The sequence below is a fragment of the Trematomus bernacchii genome, unplaced genomic scaffold, assembly GCF_902827165.1.
Source record: "Trematomus bernacchii unplaced genomic scaffold, fTreBer1.1, whole genome shotgun sequence".
In the NCBI taxonomy this organism is placed as follows: domain Eukaryota; kingdom Metazoa; phylum Chordata; class Actinopteri; order Perciformes; family Nototheniidae; genus Trematomus; species Trematomus bernacchii.
Genome location: NW_022987705.1, coordinates 4,184,642 through 4,210,141, shown reverse-complemented (window position 1 = coordinate 4,210,141; position 25,500 = coordinate 4,184,642). Strand labels below are relative to the sequence as shown.

Below are 25,500 nucleotides of genomic sequence, written 5' to 3'. Positions count from 1 at the left end.
AGGCCAGGCCCTCCAAAGCCTCAAGTTGAGGCATTTCTTTTTCATGCATTTTTTATAGAAGAAGAAGTAGTAGTAGAAGTAACGGTAGTACATATAATTTTACAAAATGTAATTCCTTCTCAGCATCGGATCTGTCTCTGTCCATCATGTGAGATGATTGTGCTTAAGTGTTAGCATGATGCAGCCAAGAGATCTCTTTATTGTCTCTAATTTAGCACACAACGTTACGTTAAATATTTAAAGCAAGCTAAAACATGGTGTAATTACTTTAAATGCTCACTTAAGATGTGTGCGTGTGTGTGTGTGTGTGTGTGTGTGTGTGTGTGTGTGTGTGTGTGTGTGTGTGTGTGTGTGTGTGTGTGTGTGTGTGTGTGTGTGTGTGTGTGTGTGTGTGTGTGTGTGAGTGTGAAGCAATTGAGGCGTCTGCGATCCCACCTGTATCTCATTAGCACAACAACAAGGTGCAATAACATTAACACCGCTGTTCCCTCCCCAAAACACAAGTATCTTAATAATAAATCTAAATCTATCAGGCTAACCCCCTCCCCCAAAAAACACACACACACACACACACACACACACACACACACACACACACACACACACACACACACACATGCTCAGGTATGACACACACATATAACAGTCCACCACGCAGCGACAGCTCTTATCTGCTTTATGACTTCCACTCTGCCTCGTTTATTTGTGTACTTTGACTTTCGCTGTAAAGCTCAGTCTGACCCGCAGTAGCACTGCAATGTGTCAAAGGTCAAATCTGGAATTTATTTCAACACTTACATTTCATCTGAATACGCTCGTGCTGCGGCTGCTGCAGGAGTCTGACCCACACATAACAAGTTATTTTGAGTATTTGGGACTTTTTTTTGTATGTTTGCTGAGCATTTTTAGCTTTAGTCAATCATTTCTCGCCCAAAGCAGGTATCATGTAACCAGGTTTGAATCCGGGCCAGGACCTTTGTAGCTTGTGATTGCCCTCTTTCTCTCCCATACACTTCCTGTCTCTCTTCACAATAAAACTTGTCCTGCAGCGGTAAAAACAATAACAATACTGAAGGATAAACCACTGTGGGCATTTATAGGGACAAAGGTTAGCTAACTGGCAAACGTAAATGGCTTCCAACAAACTCTGGTCAAAATATATTATGATATTGTTTGACTCGTATAATGTTGATTAGCTGTTGAGTCTATAAAATGATAGAAAAAGGTGGAAAATGTCCGTTCCAGTTCCTAAAGTCCAATGTGATAACTTAAAATGTCTTGTTGTTTTCAGTTCAAAACCCAAAGATATTCAGTTTATTGGGATATACAAAAGAGAACAGTTGGAAATCTCCATATTTAGGAGGATAAAACAGGATTTTCTTTCATGTTCGAATGCAAAAAAAGTTGTTTATTATAGTTTTGATCGCTTGGTTGAATCGTGCAGCTCTGATCTAAAGGAATAGTGTTTGGTGGGTTGAAATATTCTACACACAGACACAATTATCTTCTGAATATACAAAAAAAACATGTTTTCGGCTATATAATGAAATATCGACATACATTAAAACCTCAAAAAGACATTGTATTTATTTTAAACTAATAAAAAGATGATGTTTGACAGAATATTGCTGACGTAGAAACTCCCCACTTGGTGTCCATACATCACAGAGTTAAAGCTACTTATCAATTGTTTGTTTTTGCTTCTGTGATGTTAATGGATTGAGTATTAAAAATCTATGTAGGTGAGATACCGACAGAAATGCATTGTCCATTGTTTTCAACTGTTTTGATAAAATGCCAGCAGACTAAAGTGAGTTGGGGAAACTAAAGTAGAAGTTAATGAGTTAGTGATGTGATGTTATGTTCACATTCTTATCACTTTATTGTCTATATCAGGTGTTTTCTCTTTATATCACCTGAATACTGATCTCATGCTATATTTCTGCATCATACAAATAATACGTACTCCTGTCATTCCCCATTATAACTTGTTTTTAGCCATGGGTCTTACTTTAACATAAGGCTCAGCGTGTTATAAGCTGATAAAAACAGGGCTGATCTTGATTCTCTGCTGCAGCTAATGGGATTACTCCTCCTGCTCTTTCTACTGATGCAATTAAAAACACGCAGGCAATTCACAGCATTCACTCACTAAAGCAACTTAATTGAATGCATCTTCTAAGAGACGCCTTAATGCTCTGTTTGTATAAAGGACAATAAACCCGCAATAAATTATGAGACCAGAACAGAAGTGATGTATGTGGTTCATTCGGCACGCGTTCAGTAACTGTATATGGACGATTTAAAAAAAAGTTTAGTTTGCTCAAAAAATAATAAGGTAAAAGTTCTAATTCAAGAAACACTGTGAGAGGAGGCTAAGGGGTTTATTTGCCAGCTCTTTGGAGGGATCGGGGCTGTTTTTCAGTCAAGGGGGTAACAGAAGCGCCCCCCTCCCCTCCCCCCCCCCCTCTCTCTCCCCCCCCCCCCCCCCCCCCCCCCCCCCTCCTCCTCCCCTGGCCGCTCTCAGACCATTGTTGTTGTGACTGCCGTCCGGAGAGCACAGTGCTGTAGGAGGGCTCTCTCTCTCTCTCTCTCTCTCTCTGTACAAGTTAAGCGGACTGAGGCTCAGCTCCGCATTTGAAACCTCACATCTGACCGGGATACACTCACCCAGGAGAGGAGAGTTTAGCAGGAGCGCTGCGTAAAAGACGCGCGTAAAGAATTAACCAAGAGGCGACTGTGAACTACGGGGGCACGTTTTGATCACCCTCTACCAATCTCTCGCCACATTGGATCTTTTCCAACATTTTCACAGCGAAAAGAGGACTTTTTTGTACCCGTGTGAATCCACTTTTATCGCTCCGTGTTTGGTTTTCTCTCCCTCTATGGATTTAGCCCTCTAAACGGACTTTGCCCAGGGGGATCGCTGCTCCTTCCACCGGTCACCAGGCAGCTGTCGTTCATGCTCCTGGGGGCTGTTTTGATGGATTTATAAGCTCGTTTTTCAGCCGGATACACAACAGCCGAGAGGCGCTCACAGACTGCTTTTTGGGAAAGGTGATAACATAACTCCAAATGAGGATTTCAATATTCACTCGTATCGCCCGGGACAAGGAGTGATTTCCCCCCGGTACCACTCATCTCTGCGCGGACAGACCGGGAGGAAAGGTGGGTGACAACAGACAGCTGGACATTTGCTGTTTCATTCATTTCACAGGTGTTGTTACATTAAGACTAAAAGCCTCAAATGCAATGGTTTAAAGCCTTACATCTTGTTATTAAACTGAGTTAATTCTACTTTAGCGATTTCCCCTAAAAGAAGGTGTTAATGTCTTGATATGGGGCACAAGAAAGCTTAATGTCTATCAACCAGGATCGCTCATTTGCATTGTAAATCCACGTTTTGTCATTTTAAGCAGGGGTTTCAAGAAAGAAACGATTGCTTTCAGATTGTAACTTGTTTTGCTACGCGAACAGATCCAAACAAGTCAGTAATTAGACATTGAACCTTTCAGACGGACTATTTCTGAGGAGAGGGTTGAGTTTGAACTCGCTCTCTTTTTAAATCATTTAAATAAGGACTCGTGTAATTGCTTTAAAGTGTTACATTTTCATTTTTCATGATGGCAATCCTTATCTGACAATTCCATAAGAAAACTTTATTTAAAGTCAACCTTCAATTAACAAAAGCTTTTATATATCCATAGATCCCAGTTTGTGTCACACACTGCTCAATTGATTGAATGTATTCACTGACAGCATTGATACATGCATAGTGACCTACAAGGACTGATTGAGACTAATATTAGGGATTTATTAAGTATGACTTAAGTGACAGAAAGATGTAGTGTATGCAAAATAAAAGCCTTCACAGGGTCGTCCCTCTCTGCGTGTTTCAGGCTGCAGAGTAGAATACAGGAGAGTGTTTTGGCTGCGAGGCAGCGTGCCAGCGGAATTAGCAGCAGCAGGAGAAAAAGTTTCTTTCCAGTCCTTAATTGAGAAAGAATACGTTTCATTCAGCCGGCTGGTTCTTTAAACGGTGTGTGTGTGTGTGTGTGTGTGTGTGTGTGTGTGTGTGTGTGTGTGTGTGTGTGTGTGTGTGTGTGTGTGTGTGTGTGTGTGCGTGTACGTGTGCGTGTGGGCGCACCAGGGTCTGGCGCCTGTGCGCAGTTGGGCTGACTCGCAGCAGAAAAATCACTGCACATTATTCCTTTAGTGTGTTCGTGTTTAAACTGTGTCTGCAGAATGGATGCATGGTGTCAGTGTTGTACTAAAATAAGATAAAAAAATATATTTTCATGGTAATATTTTCAGCAGTGGAATCATATTTATCATATTCATTTACATCTGTGGAAATTGGAAGACATGTATTAACTTTTCCCTTACATAAATGAGGAGGTTTGATTATGTAATGGACACTGATGCATTCAGAAGTCAAGCATATATTTAAGTTAAAAAGCATTGGAGTTTTACATTTCTATTTTAAAGTTGGAACAGTAAAGGATTGGAGTTTTCTTTCAACAAACTTAAAAGCCATTTTCAGTCAAAAATGCCAAATCAAGATCATAAATCTAACTTCCAATTTCATAATTGGAAGTCGGGTTTGTTTTGCTTTTCTTTGTCTTCTGTAATAATAAATAAATAAATGGGTTTTTTGAAGTGTTAGTGAGACGTAACTGAGATCTGAAGACATCTCCTTTTGCATTTGGACAGTCTGATATAGGCATTCCTTTCACTTTTTTCTGACCATTTATGCACAGACCTTACGTGAAGTTTAGAGTTATAATTTAATATAGTACACTCAGATTATCATATGCAGTCAGATTTAAAGAAAGGAGATGCTCCTGTGAGCAGTCACCTGTTTCCACCTGAAGTCTCTCATCAGCTGCCAGTCGAATGTCTCCGCTGCTCCTTCAGATTTTGCAGCTTCCTGGCAAGATTCAAGTGTTTTCCCAATAAGGGCCCATTATCGGGGGGCAGAATGAACAGGGCCATGCTGACAAACAACAGGCGGTAACAGCCCTGCTCCTTATTCATGACGCAGGAGAGCCTGGACAATGTGAGGCCGACGAGTGGGACAGTTAGCAGGACATCTGGTTGTGAATACAGCTGCTCAGTCAAAACAGCCTCTTTTCCCTTGTTTGTCTGAACACTTGTTTGTGTTTTCTTCCCACCTGGTTTTAACATGAGTAGAGAAGTTTGTGTCTCTTTTAAGCTGCTCTCCTCTGATCAGAAGATAACTGTCTCCCATTGTGTTTGTTTGCGTCTGCAGGATCCAGATTTAGAGACTTTCTCAAGTTTCCAATGCCAGGGACCGGAGTTTGAAGCCAACTCCAGGCTTCCAACAAACATATCTACCTTTTTACACAAGAAGAAACACGTGAAGAAGATGGCGAGGGTCTGCACGTTCTGTGTTTTTCTGCTCTGTTTGATGGAAACAGTCTCGGCCAGGGTCATCGATGAAGGAAGGCCTAAAGGTAAGACCTCAGCTGATTTAATTCTGCATGTGAAACTATAAAACCTTGTCAAATCACATCATTTCAAGATGCTTTACAGATGATTTCCTCCCCTACTTTTGCTGGTTTACGCTGCATAAAAGTTAGATATGTGTGGATATATCTGCAAAGGTTTCGATCCACTCTCCCTTCTTAGAAAGTGTCAGTTTCTTGGCAGCCATGACCACAGAGGAAGTCAAGGTGACAGGAAAAATTACACAGAGGCTGCTGTGGAGTCTAGGATGGAGGAAGGAAGGAAGGAAGGAAGGAAGGAAGGAAGGAAGGAAGGAAGGAAGGAAGGAGGGAGGGAGGGAGGCGAAAAAAGCTTTCAGTGTTTCTGCTGCCGTAAACTGAGTTACCTGATCTGTCCGAGGCCCTGAGGCTCGGATGTGTAAATCTGCCTGGCTGTGTGCCAGCTGTAGAGCATGAGGAGGGGGGGGGGGGGCTTTCTCATTGATGCTTTACAAACAGAAGCCAATGCAATAAGTCAGCCATTGTGAGCTCCATTAGCATGTTTCCATTGAGTTACGCTGTAATCAGTATACTCGTTCAATTCAATCAGTAACCTCAGTTGTTTCTCCTTCTCTGTGAGGTAGATGATTTTTTAAGTCAGATTAAAGGACGAGGTGACATTTTTGTGTGTCGATCGACGAAAGATGAATTGGGTTTTGTTGCCTCGGAGGCATGGAGCACAGTAACTGTCTCTTCTCCATCTCTGTGGCCCCCACTTTGTACTTCAGGGCCCCAAAAGGCCAGTTGGGGCTTGCTTCTTCAGACGATAATGTGCCGAAAAGAACCTCTCAGGTTTATTAACAAGACAGATGAGTAGAGAGTCAAACTGGGATTGATGATGGAAAGATCCTCAGGTCGTAAAACACCCAGGTTGCAGCTGTGAGGGCAACTTTTATCTTGGAGTTTCAGACCGTTCCCCCACATATCAGTCATTTGGTGATTGCACAAACACACTCAAGTCAATTCCCAATTTTCTGCAAAAAAGAAAAAACGTTTAACTTTTAAGTCAAGCCTTTATCTCCAAAAACAAACTTCCTTGTAACTACTTTGGCAGACCAAGAGGACGGTATAACGCAGGATTATCAATACATTCAGTAAACACTCATCATTTTCTACAGCGTCGTTAAATAATAATTCAATTGCAGCACAACATGGGCCACAATAAACATCTGTGAAGTCATGGATTATCCTAATTAAAAGGTTTTGATAAGATATCCATTCAATTATCAGGATTTGTCCCTTTTGTTTGATTCTTAAAGTTGTGGGGTGTCACTTTCTAGATAAGAGAAAAGTGTAAATATGATGTGAAGAAGGAAGATTATCGCAACTGAGAGGAGACATGGCATCAAAGAAGAAGATGAACTCCCCCCTTGATGTCCGTTTAAAGAGACAAGAGAAAAAGTCCAGCTGAGGAGAGGTGGTGAGGGATCAGGGGTACCCACAATGCACTGCTCCTGACAGGGAAGATCTCCTCTGGAGGAATTTAATGCAGAAAAGTTCACATTTATGATGAAGAAGAATTGAAAGAGAAACATCCTTTTTTTCATCTGACAAAGCTTTCATTGATCTTTTAAAGTATTCTTAGCCCCCGGGCGTTTCTGTCATGTTGCTAAATATAATTATACATCTAATGTTACTAACCGCATGCTGCTAAATGCAGGGATCAGACTTGTCCTATGTTTTTCCCCTGTCCCACATATTTGCAGTCATGTTTTCTGCCACATCATAACAGATTATAGAAAAAGTACAGCCGTAAACGTTGGCGGACCGTAATCCAAACAAAAATACAAATTATAGAATTGTACACGGATGATGGCAAAGTTTAAAGGATGGATGGGAACTATAATCTTTGTCTGGTTTAACCATTTTCTTAAACAATTAACCGTGTATATAAACCTCACAACAGCATTAATCCTCAAACTGCTTTACTTGTTATTAGGCAGAACCATTGTTAGTGGTTTCAAATAAGCTAAACCTTTTTAAGTGCTTCTGTGAAGAGACTTTTTTGTTAAATGTTTTAATGGCCTAGGCTTCAAATAAAGAATGATCCCAGCTTCTTAAGATTAAAGCTGCAAACTGACCTCATTGCATGCCACTTCAGTAACTCTCCAGCTTAAGGAACATAATCAAATGTTTATTTTTGAGAGGATCTGTAGCTCTGCAGTTATATCTGCTGCTCTGCTCAGGGCATGAGACTCCGCATTGTAGCCGATGGGCGGTTTGTTTGTGTTGTGTTGTGTTTGTTTGCCCCCTCGCCTCTGGGTGACAATTCACACTCTGCTGCGAGTTCAACTCCAGGGCAGAGTCCCTATCTCTGCAAGTTCATTAGCATGGCTGTAAGTGTGTGTGTGCTGTGATTTATTGTCGATTGATTTACTGTGTTTGCTCCATTAGAATAAAATGTGTGGCTTTTTGGGATCTCCTACTATTAATACGTTGAGGACACGTTTATTTTCATTCGCCGTCCTTTTGGCTGCTTCAACCAATCAGCATTTTGGTTTTTCTACTTACAACCATGTGTGTGTGCTCCTGAAAGCTTTATCTCCACATGTACTCTGGGCAGCACTTCACTGCTGACAAGCGAACAGATTGCCGTTTCACTAAGCGCTCGCAGGAAGCAATCAGACAGAAAATTGCCCTGGAAAATTGCTCGTTCTGAGTGACTGAGCAGCCAGGGCGCACATATGCTCCAACAAGTGAGTGGGCGAACACATAAATGGACGAGTGACCCAGTGAATGGATGGCACTGTGGCTGATGGTGACACGATAGTAGCCGGGTTATCAGGGCACTCTATCACCAGCTCCTAGTGGCATTAAATGACAGCGGTTGTTAAGGAACATGGTGTGCTTCTGTTGCGGGACCTTTCAGAGGTAAACTGAGACCTCTGGGGTGTCATCTGACCATTTTTGTCCTTCTTACTCAGAGCAAGTTCAGACTAAGGAGGTTTGTAGCAGGTTAATAAAACACATTTCTTTCTGTGACATTACATGACTTCCTGGACCGGTATTTCTCGGGTAAAGAACGTTTTGAAAACTTGTAGTTTTCTTGACATTTGTTTCAGAGGACAGATGACCTGCTCTAGTCACGCCACGCTTTACCTCACTTCTGCAGACATTGCACAAAGCTCCACTGAAGACTCCACTTTGGGTCATTGTGGGGATCTTTCTCTTATTAAGGCCAATGCATATATTCAGAGGAACATTTCTCTCATGCCTTTAAAGTCAACCATGAAATAAAAAAAATATTCTTCCACAATATTAAGACAGATTTGTCTAAATGTCTCCTTGTTTTTCTTCCAGATCTGCGGGTTTCCAGGCCTCTGATTAACCCAGGTTACCCAGAAAACACTACAGCTGTGGTGGGCGGTCAGGCAAAGCTGGTGTGTAAAATCCACCGGCCGGCGTCCACCAAGGTGCAGTGGCTGAAGACGGAGGTCAGCGAGAGCGTAACGCCTACTCTCAGGGCTCTAACGGTGAGAACAACTGCAAACAATAAATGTGTTCTGTCCTCATCATATTGGATGTTAGAGGAATATCACTTGTCACCGGCTTGAGCTTCAATATCAGGACACATGTATTTATGATCCTCTCAAGAATGGAAGTAGTCATCACATACAGAGCATCAACTAGTTCCTGAACAGTGTCCTTCACATGCTGATATCCAAGAGAGGGAGTTACACAGTCACAAGATGGAGGAATATAAAGCAGTATTCAATGTTTACTTCAGATTAGCTCCACGTCAGAAATGAGCATGCTTGTCATATGTCTATCTCCATAGAGGCTGAATCATCATGTTAATCACATAGCTATCATATGCCTCAAACAGTCCTGATGCTCTTCTAGGTAATCATACATCCTGTCATGTACACAGCTACAGTTGGGATACCTTTGTTATCATGTTACTCTCATATTGGAAGAGTACATTCAGTATTTTCCCAATATTGGACATAAGATATTAAATGATCTCTTCTCCATGCAGCCTTTGCAGATCAATGCATCGAAGGTGAACACTTTGCATCTGTCCAACATCACTCTGGAGGATGCAGGAGAGTACCTCTGCATGGCTGAAGGATCTCATGCAGGACAGACAGTGCAGGCCATGCAGGCGGCGTGGCTGGACGTCCTGCCTGGTAACACACTCCTGCCATCATTTTCAAGCATACCTTATATGACCTTAGACCATAATCGCACAACAATATAGCATCTATCAAGACCAAGCATCACGCTATATGCTCACCTTACATTTTCTTATCTCCAGGTATCATCCTTTCTAAAACTGAGGACTTGACTGTTGCTGAAATCCCATCAGGTAACTTCATATTCTCACACTGGCAAAAGTTGCAAATGTAAATGTTTTGAATCCAAAAATATCAGTATAGGCAAGGCAAGGCAAGTTTATTTATATAACACCTTTCAACACAAGGCAATTCAAAGTGCTTTACAAAAATGAATGACATTAAGAGCATTAAGCAACCTAATCACAAAGTTTAGTTGCAATCATTCTGTTGACTGCAAGCCAAGGTCTTGAATTAGTGGCAATCAAGGAGTAAGAACTGACAGAGCTGTTTAAGTTCAGTTTGTAAACCCAGGAAGTACAGCACAGACTGTTATATATACAGTTATAGATGGTATGGCGGCCATCTGTGTGGGCTTGTCCTCCTCCCCAGGCTGAAATGATCTTCACTCCTCACGTCGCTCACTTAGATCTCCAGTGAACCTTCACCGCCCCTCAGATTTACTCTCCGTCCTCTGTCACGGTGCAACGTGTTCATTAGCCTCTCGTTCTTCTTCTTCTTCCTTTTTTTGGGGGCGGGGAAGATTGCTGTGTTAGCTAGATCGCTCTGAGTCCCACAATAATCCACAGGGGAACAAAAAGATAAAGAGTAGGGGGGGGGGTGTGTTGGGTGGGTCAGGCCTCCTGGTCTCTATGGTAATTCCATTGTGAATGTGTGTGTGTGTGTATGTGTGTGTGTGCGGAGAGGAGATAATAGGGTTGAAGTGTTGAAGGTCAAAGTTGAGGGGGCGGCTACTTGCTTGAGAGGGGAGATGAATAAATAACCTGCTGACTGGCCTGAGTGGTGTGAATGAGTTAAAGAACATTTAAGAAAGAAAGACAAAAACAAACCTGGTGCACAGGGAAAAGGAAAATGGCTGTCCGCTAACACCTCGGTTTTCTTTGGTTGAAACAGATGTTATTGAGGACCTGAGTGAGGACACCACCGAGCATCTTCTGATCGATCCGGGAAACGTCCTGAAGCTGCGCTGCGATGCGAGCACCCGGCCCGGCATGGCGGTCACATGGTACAGGGAGGGGGTCCGAGTTCAGCCCACGCCTCGCTGCCAGATCCGAGGCACCATCATGGAGATCACAGACGTCACGTATGAGGACTCTGGCGTTTATGTCTGTGTTCTCCGGGGAACCAAAGAACCCGTGAGGAACTTCACCATCACTGTGGCAGGTAAGGACACTCGCACAGTACACAATGACAGAATTAAGATTTGCATTTGATGTTAACTTAAAAACAAGGGGAAGGGAATATAAGGAAAGAAAACAAGGACCACCAATATAGCTGCAAAACGTAACATTTTAGCAGAAACAAGACGATTAATTGGTTCGTTTATCAGAAAGAACTTCATAGCCAACTATTTGAAAACATTGTTAATTGTTGAAAGCCAGTTTTAATGCAGAAATGAAAGTCAATTCACTGGTGCCCTTTTCTTAAAGGAAATCATTTGCTGCTTCCTTAAACCTATATGTTTGTTAACTGAATATCTGAGGGCTTTGGACTGTTAGTTTGACCAAACAAGCTTTTTTGAATCAATCAACTCAGAGTTGTTGGACTGCAAGAACCATTTCTTAATCAAACAAGGATAAACAACGTGTTTTTTATTTCCATTGCCTTTTTTGTTTCCAGACTCTTTGGGGTCAGGGGATGACGATGAAGACAATGATCTGGAGGACTCATCAGCTGAGATCGAAAACGACCAGGTTTACATCTCAAGAGGTGAGTTGTTGTTGATGATCTTGAAGGATTGGTACAACCACCAGGCTTCATCAGAGCACTCTCTTACTAACGGCATGTCTCTGTCCATGTAGGTCCCTATTGGACCCACACCCAGCGCATGGAGAAGAAGCTGTACGCTGTTCCTGCAGGAAACACGGTGAAGTTTCGTTGCCCGGCTATGGGAAGCCCCTTGCCGAGCATCCGCTGGCTCAAAAACGGACGAGAGTTTAGAGGCGAGCACCGCATCGGGGGCATCAAGGTGAGGATGGTTACCTACCATCTGATCAATCAAGATGAATGACAGCAGTGTTCATTGGAGTTATTAAAAAGACTGAGTATCCATTGGTGCTGATGTATTATTTTGTGTGTTTCTTTGGCTAGCTGAGACACCAGCACTGGAGCCTTGTGATGGAGAGTGTGGTGCCTTCAGACAGAGGAAACTACACCTGCATGGTGGACAACAAATATGGATCCATCACTCACAGCTACGTTCTTGATGTCCTCGGTAAGAAACAGAAGATGTAGTGTTGTCTACAGAATGTGTGCAAAATATAAATGTCATGCATTTGGGTTGAATTATCCAATTTGGCAAAACTGAAAACGTTTCTGTTGAGTATCAGTGCTTTGTGATCTAGCTGACAATATTCCCAGCCCCAAAGGCATGAGTTTGTAGGTCTCTGTCAGCACTTGTGGACAAATATCATGCCTACAAATAAAAGCCTTCAGTTTGAGGGAGGGGATAATTGGGTGAGCAGAACATGACAGGGGCTCCTGGGCCGGATGTGGAGGATCGGGCGTCCACACCAGTTTTCTACCTGACCTGTGACAGCAGATTGAGAAGGGCTGCGGTTTGTTTGTTCATTTGTTCGCTGTCAGTCCGCCACAGGGTCAGTTTCCGTCTCGTTGAAGACTAACGAGACAACTAACGAGATCAGAGAGCGAGAGTAACCACAGATCAAAGAGAGCCTGGAAACCAGCTGACAAAGAGCCACACTAATGGAACCGATTTTCATCCCAAATTTAATTTCCTGCTTTTCAATGCCAGCATGAAAACACATTATATGTGACAGTGACAACTGCTGGGCATTTTTTCAGACATTTGTTTACAAAGCATACCGTTTGTCGGCTGTTAAACCGTCAAATATCTGGATAACTTAGCCACAGCTTCCTATGATTGGATAATGGACTCTGAGTGAAAGCGGAATTTATTAAACAATATTTGGCAGATCAGTAAAATCTCCCTCTCCATGTCCCCAAATAACCTTTGAAATGTGGTCCTGAGAAAAAAGGCCAATGCCATCTTTCCTCTTTGCCCACTTTGCTAATCTCTCCTTTGACTTCTCCTCTCCAGAGCGTTCCCCCCACAGACCCATCCTGCAGGCCGGTCTCCCCGCCAACACCACAGCGGTGGTGGGCAGCGACGTCCAGTTCCACTGCAAGGTCTACAGCGACGCCCAGCCTCACATCCAGTGGCTCAAACACATCGAGAGGAACGGCAGCCGCTACGGTTCAGATGGGACGCCCTACGTTCGAGTCCTCAAGGTTGGTGAAACTTAACTTAACTTAAAGTGGACCTATCATGCTATATTTGAATAATATAGTGTAGGACCATACCTATATAAGGCATATTTATACTTTTTTTTTTTTCAAAATACCAAACAGATCATGCATTTTAGCCATGCCTCATTTTGCTCAATTTGACATTTTTTAGCTCTGTTTTTGCAAGGGCAGATTCAGTGAGAACAGCACCATCTACAGGCCTGGCATATGTACTAGAGTGTCTCCAGCGCTTTCGAACGGCAATGGCCGTGTCTGTCTCCTCCTGATTGGTGGAGTTGGCCCAATAGCCGTAGCGCCACTGTTCTGACGTCAGGACAGTGTTCAAATCTGGATCAGTTTTTATCAGATCCGTTGCAGCCCCTTTTTTAGAGATTTGGGTATGGAGGAAAATAGAGAGGGTTGTGTTTTCTGACACTTGGTGAGTTCCCTGGAACACCGGGGACACATATTCATGTATAAAAGACGTACAAAAGTGCATTTTGTATGATAGGTCCCCTTTAAATTACGTTAAAGTTCTGATCCCTATTCAAAAGACCTGCTGGAACCTGCTGTATCTGCTTGTTTGAGCTACAACAGTAAACTCCTCTAGTGAAATTGAGGGCTAGGGTTAAGGTTAAGTTTTATGGCAATGATTGTTGTACTATATAACTCTTCACCCTTCAGTAAATGGAACTGAGAAACTCCACTATGTGCAATATAAATACCATTACCATCATTACAAAACACTGCTATATAACATGTGCAATATTATTATTATTAATAATGTTCGATAAATAACGTGCAATTACGTAACTACCACGACGGTTTTTGCACTACTAAATACTAAATACTGTTAATATTTACATTAATTATGTGATCATCTATGTTTCCTGTAGTTATTGAATTGCTCTTTTTACGGCACTGTTAGTGTACAGTTGTATTATTATTGTGCTGCTGTGTTTATTGTATTTTTGTAACTGGCACAACAATTTCCTTCGGGATGAATAAAGTCCTATCTTATCTTATGTATCTTATCTGTATTGTATTGTATTGTACTCACTGTTTTGTGTCTCTTTTCTTCATGTGTTGTGCAGACCGGCAGTCTGAACATGTCCGAGGTGGAGGTGCTCTACCTGGCTAAAGTCACCATGGAGGATGCAGGAGAATACACGTGTCTGGCTGGAAATTCAATTGGATTTGCTCACCAGTCCGCCTGGCTCGTCGTCCTTTCAGGTAAAGAACAAATTAAAACCTACCAGATTCAGTAGTGAAATGAAAAGGATGTACTTTATTGCTTGATTATTTTCCCTGTTGCTTTTTCCAAAAAGTATTGCAATGTGGTCTAAATGTGTCTGTTGATTGTGTATATATATATAGGTATATACATATTTGTATACATATTTTTATAAATCTTTGTTTTTGTATTCAGGATTGTGGGAAACGGAATTTCGATCTCTCTGAACTGAAAGATTGACAATAAAGTTGATTTGGACTTTGACTTTAATAATCTAAAGCTGACCAACTCTTAATTGGCAACAAGATATTCCGTGAGTGTTGAAAAACTGAATAGGCAAAGAAATGTTTTTGTTAAACGTGTCCCCCTCTTCCTACAGAGGAGGAAGCAGCAGACGCTCTGGACACCATGGAGACCAAGTACACCGACATCATCATCTACGCCTGTGGTTTCCTGGCTCTCATCATGGCCATCGTCATCGTGGTGTTGTGTCGAATGCAGGTTCACCCCAGAAGGGAGCCGTTTGACGCACTTCCTGTCCAGAAGCTCTCCAAGTTTCCGCTTCGCAGACAGGTACGAAGCTATGCATTATGGGACAGAAAACAGTCATGTACAATACAGAGCCATGGTCAGCTGGAACTCGTTACCGGTCCATATCATTCAGGAACATTCTCAAGTACATTTCAAAAGGTTGCTAAATTATCTCAGTATTATAAAGTATAATTGAACTGTGCCTGTGGGTAGGTATGTATTATTATGTACAATTATTCGTATTTTTTTGTTTGACCTTATGATGGTTAAAATTGGATGACCATTTTAGTTTTCACTTCATATAGCACTGTATGTATGTTTATGTATGTATTGTGTGTGTGAGGACCCCAGGAAGAATAGCCAATGCTCATGCTAGTGCTAATGGGAATCCTAATAAAGAATAAAAGAATATGGGAACGTAAAGTATGTCTTCTTTAACTCTGGAAAAGTTGTGGACTTTAACTTAACGCTTAGGGTTTGCTTTAAAGTATCCACGAAGGGTCGTCCGAAGGTGTTTATAGCTCTTCAGATTTGCCACACTTTCCTGTAAGTTCCAGAGAGCTAAACTTCTTCTGTATTTCTGCCTTCAGTACTCGGTGGACTCTAACTCATCGGGGAAGTCCAGTGCGTCTCTGATGAGGGTGGCTCGCCTCTCGTCCAGCTGCTCTCCAATGCTCGCTGGAGTCATGGAGTTTGAGTTGCCCTACGACCCCGTCTGGGAGTTCCCCAGAGAGAAGTAAGTTATCCGAAAGTTAAAGTCATTTCTGTCCTCATCTGCAAAGACATTATACTCTTACGTTCGAAATGATTGTAAAAAAAGAGATGTGTTGACATAGTTTACTTTAAAGTTGCTGCAAATAGAGAGTATTTCTACCCTGAGTTTAGTCTGGGAGTCATTTAAACATTGTTGCTCTAAAAAGACCTAAAAAGAAACAAGCCCGCAGCCCGTTTTTGGCTCAACCTAACCTATGTTTTAAGGAACCAGAGCCCCAAATTATGGATTTGTACAGTTTTCATTTGGACATACTTATTTTTGCTAACTTTCGCTCTTTCTCTCTCTAGTTTAACGTTGGGTAAACCTCTAGGAGAAGGCTGCTTTGGTCAAGTTGTCAGAGCCGATGCTTACGGCATCAACAAGGACTCTCCGGATCCCGCCTCAACTGTGGCGGTTAAGATGCTCAAAGGTAAGAAGAGATGATAGAGAGTCAACAATACCTCGAAAGATTCGCTTTGGTCTGCTGTGTTTTCTAAATAAAGTATGTTTTTTCCTAAAGACGACGCCACCGACAAAGACCTTGCAGACCTGATCTCGGAGATGGAGCTGATGAAGGTGATGGACAAACACAAGAACATCATCAATCTGCTTGGAGTCTGCACACAGGATGGTGAGTGTCTTAAGGTCACCCATTATGCAAAATCCACTTCTTCATGTCTTTTCTACATCAACATGTAAAATGTGAACAAGTCTCTGTGAAAAGAGACTCTGAAAGTTTCAGGAAAAAAGATTCTCTCTCTTTTTGTCCTGATCCATTTATATAAAAACCTGTCTGAAAATGAGCTGATCAGATTGTGGCCACTTTATGATGTCATAACGATTTGTTGGCTTGTGTAACCATTAGCCAATCAGCAACCAAGGTAACCCCCCCCCCCCCCCCACCTTATCACCTGAATCTCCTCCTTGAGCACCATTGTGTTCTTTTTAACCAAATATCTCTCAGAGGGGTGTGGGGAGGGGCTCCTTATTTTCATCTAAAGTAACAGACAAAGAATCAGCACTTTTGAAACAGGGCTGAAACAGAGGGGATTATGGGATGCTGCAATGATCTGTTTGGTGTTTCAGCCAATCAGAGACAGGTTCTGTATATATCTGAGACCTATAATATATTGATGAAAAACAGTATAATAGGGGACCTTTAAATAAACGTAATCGGACTGTCCTTCAACAAAGGCTCCTTGTTATTCTAAATCTCAACTAATTTAGTAAGTGTTCAACGATGGTGGTCCCATACCTCCAGGCCAGACCAACAATAGAAACAACCTTCATCCTGTGTGTGTTTCCCCCCTCAGGCCCTCTGTATGTGCTGGTGGAGTATGCCTCTAAAGGCAGTCTGAGGGAGTACCTGCGGGCGAGGAGACCCCCGGGCATGGACTACACCTTTGATGTGACCAAGGTGCCTGAAGAGCAGCTCACCTTCAAAGACCTGCTGTCCTGCGCCTACCAGGTGGCCCGAGGGATGGAGTACCTGGCGTCAAAAAGGGTACGCTCACTTTTCATCCAACCAATGCAATCCAACTTTATTTATATAGCACATTTAAAAATCACAGAGTTGACCAAAGTGCTGTACATCAATAAATATATAAAAAGCAGCATAAATACATTTAGACAAAACCGATTGGACAAAAAAACAAATGTAAAAGCATGAGACAATAAAACCCTACTTATAGCCACAGACTGAACAACTCTCATACATGATGTAAAAACATTTTAAAACACAACACAATAGATTACATTTCATGAGGAAATAACTTGAAGTAGAAAAAGCAGTTACATGGTGGCTGTAAATCTTTTCTCCGTTCTTTTCTATAAGCAAAGGGCAACTGGTTCAAACCCTTTCATTTAGGTGGTTTAGTTATACATTTCTTACACATTGAATTTTTGAGGCCAGAGATTATTAATAGTTTCTGTCCTTTTCATCAAAAGTTGGGTACGCGTGTCAGGAAACCAAGATTTAGTGACAGCTATACGATTGATTGACCAGCAACAAGTTAAAATACAGCCATTTTGACTGACGATTAATGTCGCTCTTCAAGTAAAAAGTAAAAAAAAAAGCCAAACCTTCTAAGGATTGTTATGAGGATTAAATGTAAAATCCTGACAAATACAACAAACGAACAAAAGATTTGAAGGAACACAAAAGCAGGATAGTAAAATGAATGAGCTGCACAAGTCCTAAAGAGCCTTTCATTTCCAATCGTTTGATTTGGGATTAGGGTTGAGTTCATGTTCCTCTGTGATTTGGGCACTTGGCCTTCAGATGGATATCCCCACTAGACTTCCCCCCCCCCTCTCCCCTCTTTCTTTCTTTTCTTTCCATCCCAACCCCCCATGTTTCTATTCCTTTCATTTTCCCAGCATGCACTCTGTCTGTGTGTTTCTTATCAACACGTCTCTTTGTCTGCCAGCCGGTGTCTCAGACAGGCATTCCTGAACAGAAAATCAGTCCTGTTTACTCTTCTCCATCCATCTGTCCGTCCCTCAGTCTCAGTGCTTTGTCCTTTTTAACGCTGCCATAAATCTGTTAGCAAACAGCAGCAGAGCCGTCGTCTGGGTGCAGGCATCGGGTTTCTGGCTCTACGGCCTCCTAAGAATGCAGGAGACTGAAACTAACCCTCCATTATGGGGAGACCCACAAACCGAGACTGGCTTATTTCGCTCGTCCCCACAAATCCCACATCTATTTCGAATGAAAACCAAAATAAACTTAATGACATCCATTCAATGTGGGCATGTTCTTTTTTCCTCCTCGGAGAAGGTTTGTTTTTATTTCAAACTCCCGGGTTTCTATATAAAGACTTTTTAATTTTGAAGCGTTCACTAAAATGAGGCGCTGTGTGTTGACTTTAGACTGCTGAGTCTTTTCATTTTGGGAGAAAAACTGCAGTGAATCATTCCTAACTCCCATACCTCCATGTTTTTACATGGCTTCCCGAAACCGCAGACGAGAACATGTCGTGTCACCGGTCTCAAACAAACAGAGCATATGAATGTAAACGCCTCCATAATGAAGACAAGTTCAACCTTCTTGGTCTGATAGGACTTAAAATGTAGACATTTGTAAACAAGAAGCAACAAACTTAACACAAATGACTTTCCAAAGCAGAAATTAAATCTCTGAGCCCATTAAGCAGCACCGTTTAAACTAAATGCTAATCTTATAATCTGAGACCCAGCAGTTGGCCTTAAGCTCTTTTTTAAGGGTTAGTGTTAATTCTCTCTCTTCTCTCGCCGCAGTGCATCCACAGAGATCTGGCAGCCAGAAACGTTCTGGTGACGGAGGACAACGTGATGAAGATCGCTGACTTCGGCCTGGCCAGAGGAGTCCACCAGATCGACTACTACAAGAAAACCACCAACGTGAGTGAGGCTTTCAGGACTGGATTTACTTCTTCACTCCCGTAGCTTTCCAGTAAAAATGTTTTGATTTCCAGTAGTGAGAGGAAGAGTACAGCTAAATGACTCTCTTGTACTATCATATTATTGGATCAAATACATTTTATTTGTGTGCATTGCTAAAGTGAAAAGTTTCGAAGCATGCTGTTTGGGATAACACATTTTAAAAGCATGCAATAAAAAAGGGTTCCTTTCAAGCTTTAATGTCCCTAAAGTCAGATGTCTGATGTTTTCCTCTGATTGGCAGCAAGCTTAATGAGACTTAATAAGAGGGGAGACAAGGAGGGAGGAGGGGAAGGATTGTGAGAGGAAAACATATTTTTTAACAGTGAGACAGAAAAGCAATAAGTCAGAGTTGTTGTGGTCTGGTTTGAACATGTACATGTGTTTTACAGGGACGTCTGCCGGTGAAATGGATGGCACCCGAGGCTTTGTTTGACAGAGTTTACACACACCAGAGCGACGTGTAAGTCCATTTCTGATACACACAAAATGAACTGCTTTCTGGAAAGACCTATTCGTCTTGTCAAACCTCATCGAACTGTACTCATCAAATCATCAAAGTTGTATATCTTCAAATGATGTCTGAGCTCGTGTCCTGATTTTAAACACTGTTTTTCCTCCTGTTTGTGCTCAGGTGGTCTTTTGGCGTGTTAATGTGGGAGATCTTCACGCTAGGTGGCTCTCCGTACCCCGGTATCCCCGTCGAGGAACTCTTCAAGCTGCTGAAGGAAGGACATCGCATGGACAAACCCTCCAACTGCACACATGAACTGTAAGCAGGAACTTGTCTTTCTTATGTTTGTTCATGTGAGATGTTGTTTTGCTCACAGCAGCGAGCGAGTGGTGTTCACATCAGTACAAATGGCTTAAGAAACAGCTTACATACCATTTCATGAGCTCCACCCTTACCCAAGTATTTGCTCATCAAAGCTTGTCATTTCTTGGACTCAAAGAAGTATGTTTTAAGGGCCCTTAGAGACTACATTTGTAGATGGTATAACTCATTTCTGTTTTTCTCCTCTGTAGCTACATGATGATGCGAGAGTGCTGGCATGCGGTTCCCACCCAGAGGCCGACCTTCAAACAGCTGGTGGAGGAGCTGGACAAAGTGCTGCTGTCCATCTCTGACGAGGTGAGTGACATAATACTCTACCTATATGCTCCTATGAAACTAAAACTCACAGGCTCATATATGCACTCGTGAAGTTGCACACACATCCTCTCTTAAGCAATCTGCTGTCCAGATGTCTTCACTACGAGAGAGAAAAATAAAGGGCTTTTAAACGCCAAACAAACAACAAAATCAAATGTTTCGCCGCGTTGTTCAGATTGTTAACATTTCAGAGCAGCATGCAGATAATTCAACTACTCATGCAGCAACTAAGCATGAAATGAAACGCCTTTGAGAAGCTGCTTCCTGTTCATTTCTACAGCTGCTTTTCCTCTGTTCTTGTAACACCAACATGTCTCCAATGTCTGACCATGCTTTCCTCTCTCAGTACTTGGACCTGTCGACGCCCTTCGAGCAGTATTCCCCGTCGTGCGAGGACACGTCCAGCTCCTGCTCCTCTGACAACGACTCTGTTTTTACCCATGACGCCTTGCCCACCGACCCCTGCCTCCTGGGATACCAAGACGTGCGCAACCGGATAGACATGAAGAAGACACTCACATAAACTCACCCACACACACAAAGACATGAACACTACAACACATCCCCTGGCGGCCATATTGGAGGTCCTCAGCTAAGTTAAGTTAAAGTTTATATTCATGAAGTTTTCCTTGGACCTCCATTAGGGCACCAGATTAAGCCTTTAGATATAGACTGAGGCTTCATTACAAGATGAAGGAACACGTAACGTGGTACTTTGGACTATCAGCTCTGGCACTGTGCACAAGAACAGTTGTTATCGTTGGAAAACTGCGGCACTAAACACCACAGAAGAAGACAAAATCGCCTCGAAATGCTTTCTTTGATCAAGTTTCCCTCAGAGAGGTGACGGACTATGACCTCCTCACACAACCCAAAACCAGGCGAGAAAGCTCGGTGGTAAAGACATTTTTATCAAACAAAAAAAGATTTATTTTGCTACGGTAAAAAAAGGAAGAAAGTGATTGTTAAATATAAATCTCTCTATATAAGATTATTTTACTTTTGTGTTGCTTATTTAAAAAGAAAAAACAGTCTTAAATCTCAGGATCTCTTGTGCTAAGAAGTTGCTGTAGCGGCAGCAAAGTGCCTGAATTTATGATTTCCTGTGAATATATTAGAATATTAAAATATTGTATGTAAATATCAACAGCAGAAAAAGACGATTGCCTTTTATAAATTATTTTGATGACACAAAAAATGAAGGTTATTGGAGGGCGAAAGGAGAGAGGAATTTTAATCAAGTGCCAAACCTGTCTCAGCTGTCTTGTTTCATTCCAAAATAGTCAATTCAGAAAAAGATTTTTACCCAATTATCCCATAAATTGAAACATTGGAGTCACCCCAAAATCCAGAATATTTGACGCTGTTAAAAATTGCTTTACTTCAGCAAAATGTGCAGAACAACGACCAAAATTTCGACAGCTCAAACCTCAAATATATGTGGTCAAACATGATGGATTGAGCCTTTAAAAGATTGTTAAAGTTTTGGAATGAAACCCTGTATTTGTCATTTTGCCGTAAATTGTTTTGACTTCAGTCATTAGTGGTCGAATACCAGAAGGATTGTCATTTCTTGTTGCCGTTGTTGGAGGAAAACCACCAAAAAATGTCGAATGCATAGTTTTAAAAAAAGTTCTCCAAGGTCATCAACATCATTGAACAATCACGTAAACTGTGAGACAACATCACGTGGTTCTTCCTCCAACAACAGCTCCCATTGTCACAGACAGTGTGTCCAGACCCTGAAAAGAGGACCAACGATTCAGCCCAAATCCACTGTCACTGCCTAAAGGAGAAGGAGGGGTGGGGGGGGAACTGAATGTGAAAGCCAGTGTGATTGATTTCAAATAGAGGAGAAGGGGGAGGGAGCCTCCTTTGTCTGGCGGTAACCCTTCACCCTCCCAATCTGCTGGCGAGGGGTCTTCAGGTCCGCAGCCTGCGCGGACAATGAAGGCTTTGCAGGATTAATGGGTGTGACTGCGGACCAGAGGGAGCTTTTTTTTGTTGGGTGGAGGTGGTGTGGGGATAGCTTGGGCTTGTGTGCAAATGAAGAGGCTCTTATTATGGTAATGTGTCCTCTTCTGTCCTAAAACGCCCCTATCTTTATCCCCACAGCAGCCCACCATCTTTTAAAATTACACACATTTTAATTCAGATTTGCCACCAGGACCAGCTGCGGAAAATTCCCCTGTGGGGTAAAACAGCCAAGACACCGAAATCTGAACATTGAGACAAAATGAGAGAAAGAGATTTTAACAAAAGAGATAACATTGTTTAAATTTACCAAACACTATGTAATGATTTTGGTTTGAAATGTGGCTGTTTTACACCCAAGCTGTTTTTCCTCTGGTCCCGTTTCTTGATCTAATCATCGTCCTGTCTGTGAAACCAGTCAACCATTTAATCTATGAAGGATTTGTGCATCTTCTCTCCTCATTTCTTGTTTTTTTCCCATGCTGTCAATCATCTGGTGTCTCATTTTGGAATGAAGCTCTTTACATTTACATGCATAACCACAAAGTGTCCGGACACATCTGCATCTTTACATTCCAGTTATCTGCTCTCCTCCCAGATAAAAACTGTAAACAATCACAGCGTTCTTAAACATTTCCTCAAGAGAATTATTTTAGAAATATCTAATTTATTTGTTTATTGTTTTGTTTTTATATGAAATAAAGTATAATTTAAAATAAAGCAACTCTTTGTCCTTGTCATGTTGGCTACACTCATGTTTTCATTGGAAACCTTTAACCAATACCAGATGAATGTATATTAAAGGGATTACATTGTTCTTTATTTAATTAAATCACCTTTCTTGAATGAGTTGAACTTGTCAGTGTGGGCCTCCCTTTGTGTGCAGCGAGTAAGAGCACAAACTGTTTTTGCACTACAGTGAAACATCACATTTTTGAAAGGTTTAACCCTCCTGTTGTCTTCGGGTCAAATCTGACCGATTTACTACTTTCATCAATCATAACTTTTTTGTTTTACATTCGATTGCATTAAAGCTTTATGATATCCTTCACAGTAGACATTTGAACATATACAATTGCTGATCACCACTTCCATTGCATTTTGGATGATTTAGTCAACTTTGTAACACCCATGGTGTTCCCGCTCAAAAATGACCGCCATAAAGAAAAGGAATTAGTAACCATCCAGATCAGATCAAACACACACACAAACACACATACACACACACATACTCTAGATGTGCCCCCCCCCTTATGTGCCCAATCCCCCCATGTGAATCACACCTGGCACACAAACACTCACTCACACACACACACACACACACACACACACACACACACACACACACATACACACACCACACACACACACACACACACACACACACACACACACACACACACATACACATACACACACACACACACACACACACACACACACATACACACACACACACACACACACACACACACATACACACACACACACACACACACGCACACACACACACACACACAGAACAATTTGACACATTTCCCGCTCTTATGTGCCCATCCCCCCACATGGATCACAGCTGGCACACGCAATACATGTTCAGTGTCTATTCTTTGTATTCTATTCTATTTACTGCAGTTTCTCATGTATACCAGTAGTCTGATACAATATGTACAGTTTGAAAGGGTGTTAAATGAAATTTGGTGATGATTAATGGTTTTTGTGTTAATGTAATAGCAGTTAAAACAGGACCGCGAACACCAAAGTAAGGGGGGGGGGGGGTACGAAGACAATAGGAGGGTTAAAGCCAACAAATATGGATTGAAACTGAATATTTTGTTATATAAAACATGTGCATTTTGGAAATGAATACATCTTTTCAATAACAGCACTCGGGAGTTATTGGAGATGTTTTGATCAAAGTCAGAAACAATCAAACGCAGCCAGGACTGGAATCTTAATCTACTTTGTACAAATACTTGTTCATTTATTTTAGCCTTATCTGCACTGTACGTAAATACTGGCTTTGAACAGAATGAGTAGAAGTGCAAAAAAGTAAAACAAGCGATGCAGAATTTGAATGTTGAAATGCTCCCTCGTTATATATGAAGTTTCCAAACGTATTTCCTACATCAAAGATATGAAAGCAAACCTATTACAACTTTGAAATGTGTTTTTATATTTAGTTACTTTTATATAACGTTGTTTGGGTTGCTAAACAAAGGACGCTAAGATTGTCCTACATTACATCATTTCTGTAAGTGGATATGATTTCCCTAACACAAATATTATCCATTCCCTAGACGGAGGAAATTAAATTATTAGCATATTTATTTACATATTCAAACAGAGGCAGTAAAAATAGAACAAATATATAACTATTTGCATTTGTTTACATATAATATAATATAGAAAATGTAAAAATCTACGTGTACAATATATAAATATACAAAAAAAACTATAAGCATATCAAATGTATGTGCAGTAAATGAGAATTTGAAGTGGCACAGATGGGCAGTTATAGTAGAGGTATATATATTGAGGATAATAGAGGAAAATGTGCATTTACAGTATGAAATATTTGGATTTGCTTACAATTGGTTACATAGTGTCTCTGGAGGTGTGAGTATATGTGTGCAGCTCCAGAAAGGAGTGCAAATATTTCCATTTGATCTTGCAACACTAAAAAGTGTGTCAAGATGTTTTTTCATTCAGCCATATAAAAGACAAATGTAGAAAAGCTGGCGAGCGGCTTCAGACTGAGAGAGAAACGAGTGTGAGGAAGATGAAAGACAGAGACGGAGAGACGGAGAATGAAGAGATGAAGGTCAGAGGTCAAGAGGAGGGAGGAGAGGACAGCAGTGATCCCAGCCAGGAGCTTTTGATGTGTGTGTGTGTGTGTGTGTGTGTGTGTGTGTGTGTGTGTGTGTGTGTGTGTGTGTGTGTGTGTGTGTGTGTGTGTGTGTGTGTGTGTGTGTTATCCCCTGTCTACGCAGTGTGTGGTCTGTACATGTGTTAGTGTGTGTGTTATCTCCCATGCGCAATAAATCTTGATCTCTCTGAGCTCCCCTCCTGCTTCAGCTGATAAAAGATGGTGTGTGTGTGTGTGTGTGTGTGTGTGTGTGTGTGTGTGTGTGTGTGTGTGTGTGTGTGTGTGTGTGTGTGTGTGTGTGTGTGTGTGTGTGTGTGTTTGTGTGTGTGTGTATATGTGTGTGTGTGTGTGTGTGTGTGTTTTACCTCTACTGAACAGCGTAATTACATGTTTGTCCATAACTCTTTTAGGCATTTACACACGGATGGATAACGTTTAACAAAATGAAAATATGAATATTATATGTGTAGGGCTTTTATTGCGAGAGATAAATACGTAATGACTACATGTGATT

The 25,500-nt window shown here is 41.6% G+C and overlaps 1 protein-coding gene across 1 annotated transcript; it reads left to right on the top strand.

Annotated features, from left to right (window-relative positions):
• The first annotated feature begins 2,661 nt into the window (after positions 1-2,661).
• Positions 2,662-22,961, top strand: fgfr4 (fibroblast growth factor receptor 4). The gene is made up of 21 exons (XM_034140279.1): positions 2,662-3,168; positions 5,273-5,477; positions 8,808-8,980; positions 9,487-9,637; positions 9,766-9,816; positions 10,697-10,966; positions 11,423-11,512; positions 11,605-11,771; positions 11,894-12,017; positions 12,864-13,054; positions 14,146-14,284; positions 14,665-14,858; positions 15,407-15,552; positions 15,879-16,000; positions 16,091-16,201; positions 16,884-17,074; positions 18,829-18,951; positions 19,383-19,453; positions 19,625-19,762; positions 20,017-20,122; positions 20,490-22,961. Exons 2-21 carry the CDS (start codon positions 5,390-5,392, stop codon positions 20,664-20,666), a joined length of 2,823 nt encoding a protein of 940 aa, XP_033996170.1. The 5' UTR covers positions 2,662-3,168; positions 5,273-5,389; the 3' UTR covers positions 20,667-22,961.
• The last annotated feature ends 2,539 nt before the right edge of the window (positions 22,962-25,500 follow it).

Bases quoted from the DNA above. Each gene is read 5' to 3' on its own strand.
- fgfr4 (XM_034140279.1), top strand. From the start codon at position 5,390: ATGGCGAGGGTCTGCACGTTCTGTGTTTTTCTGCTCTGTTTGATGGAA. The intron at 9,817-10,696 runs GTAACTTCATAT...TGGTTGAAACAG, and splicing joins TGTTGCTGAAATCCCATCAG to ATGTTATTGAGGACCTGAGT. The intron at 18,952-19,382 runs GTGAGTGAGGCT...TGTGTTTTACAG, and splicing joins ACTACAAGAAAACCACCAAC to GGACGTCTGCCGGTGAAATG.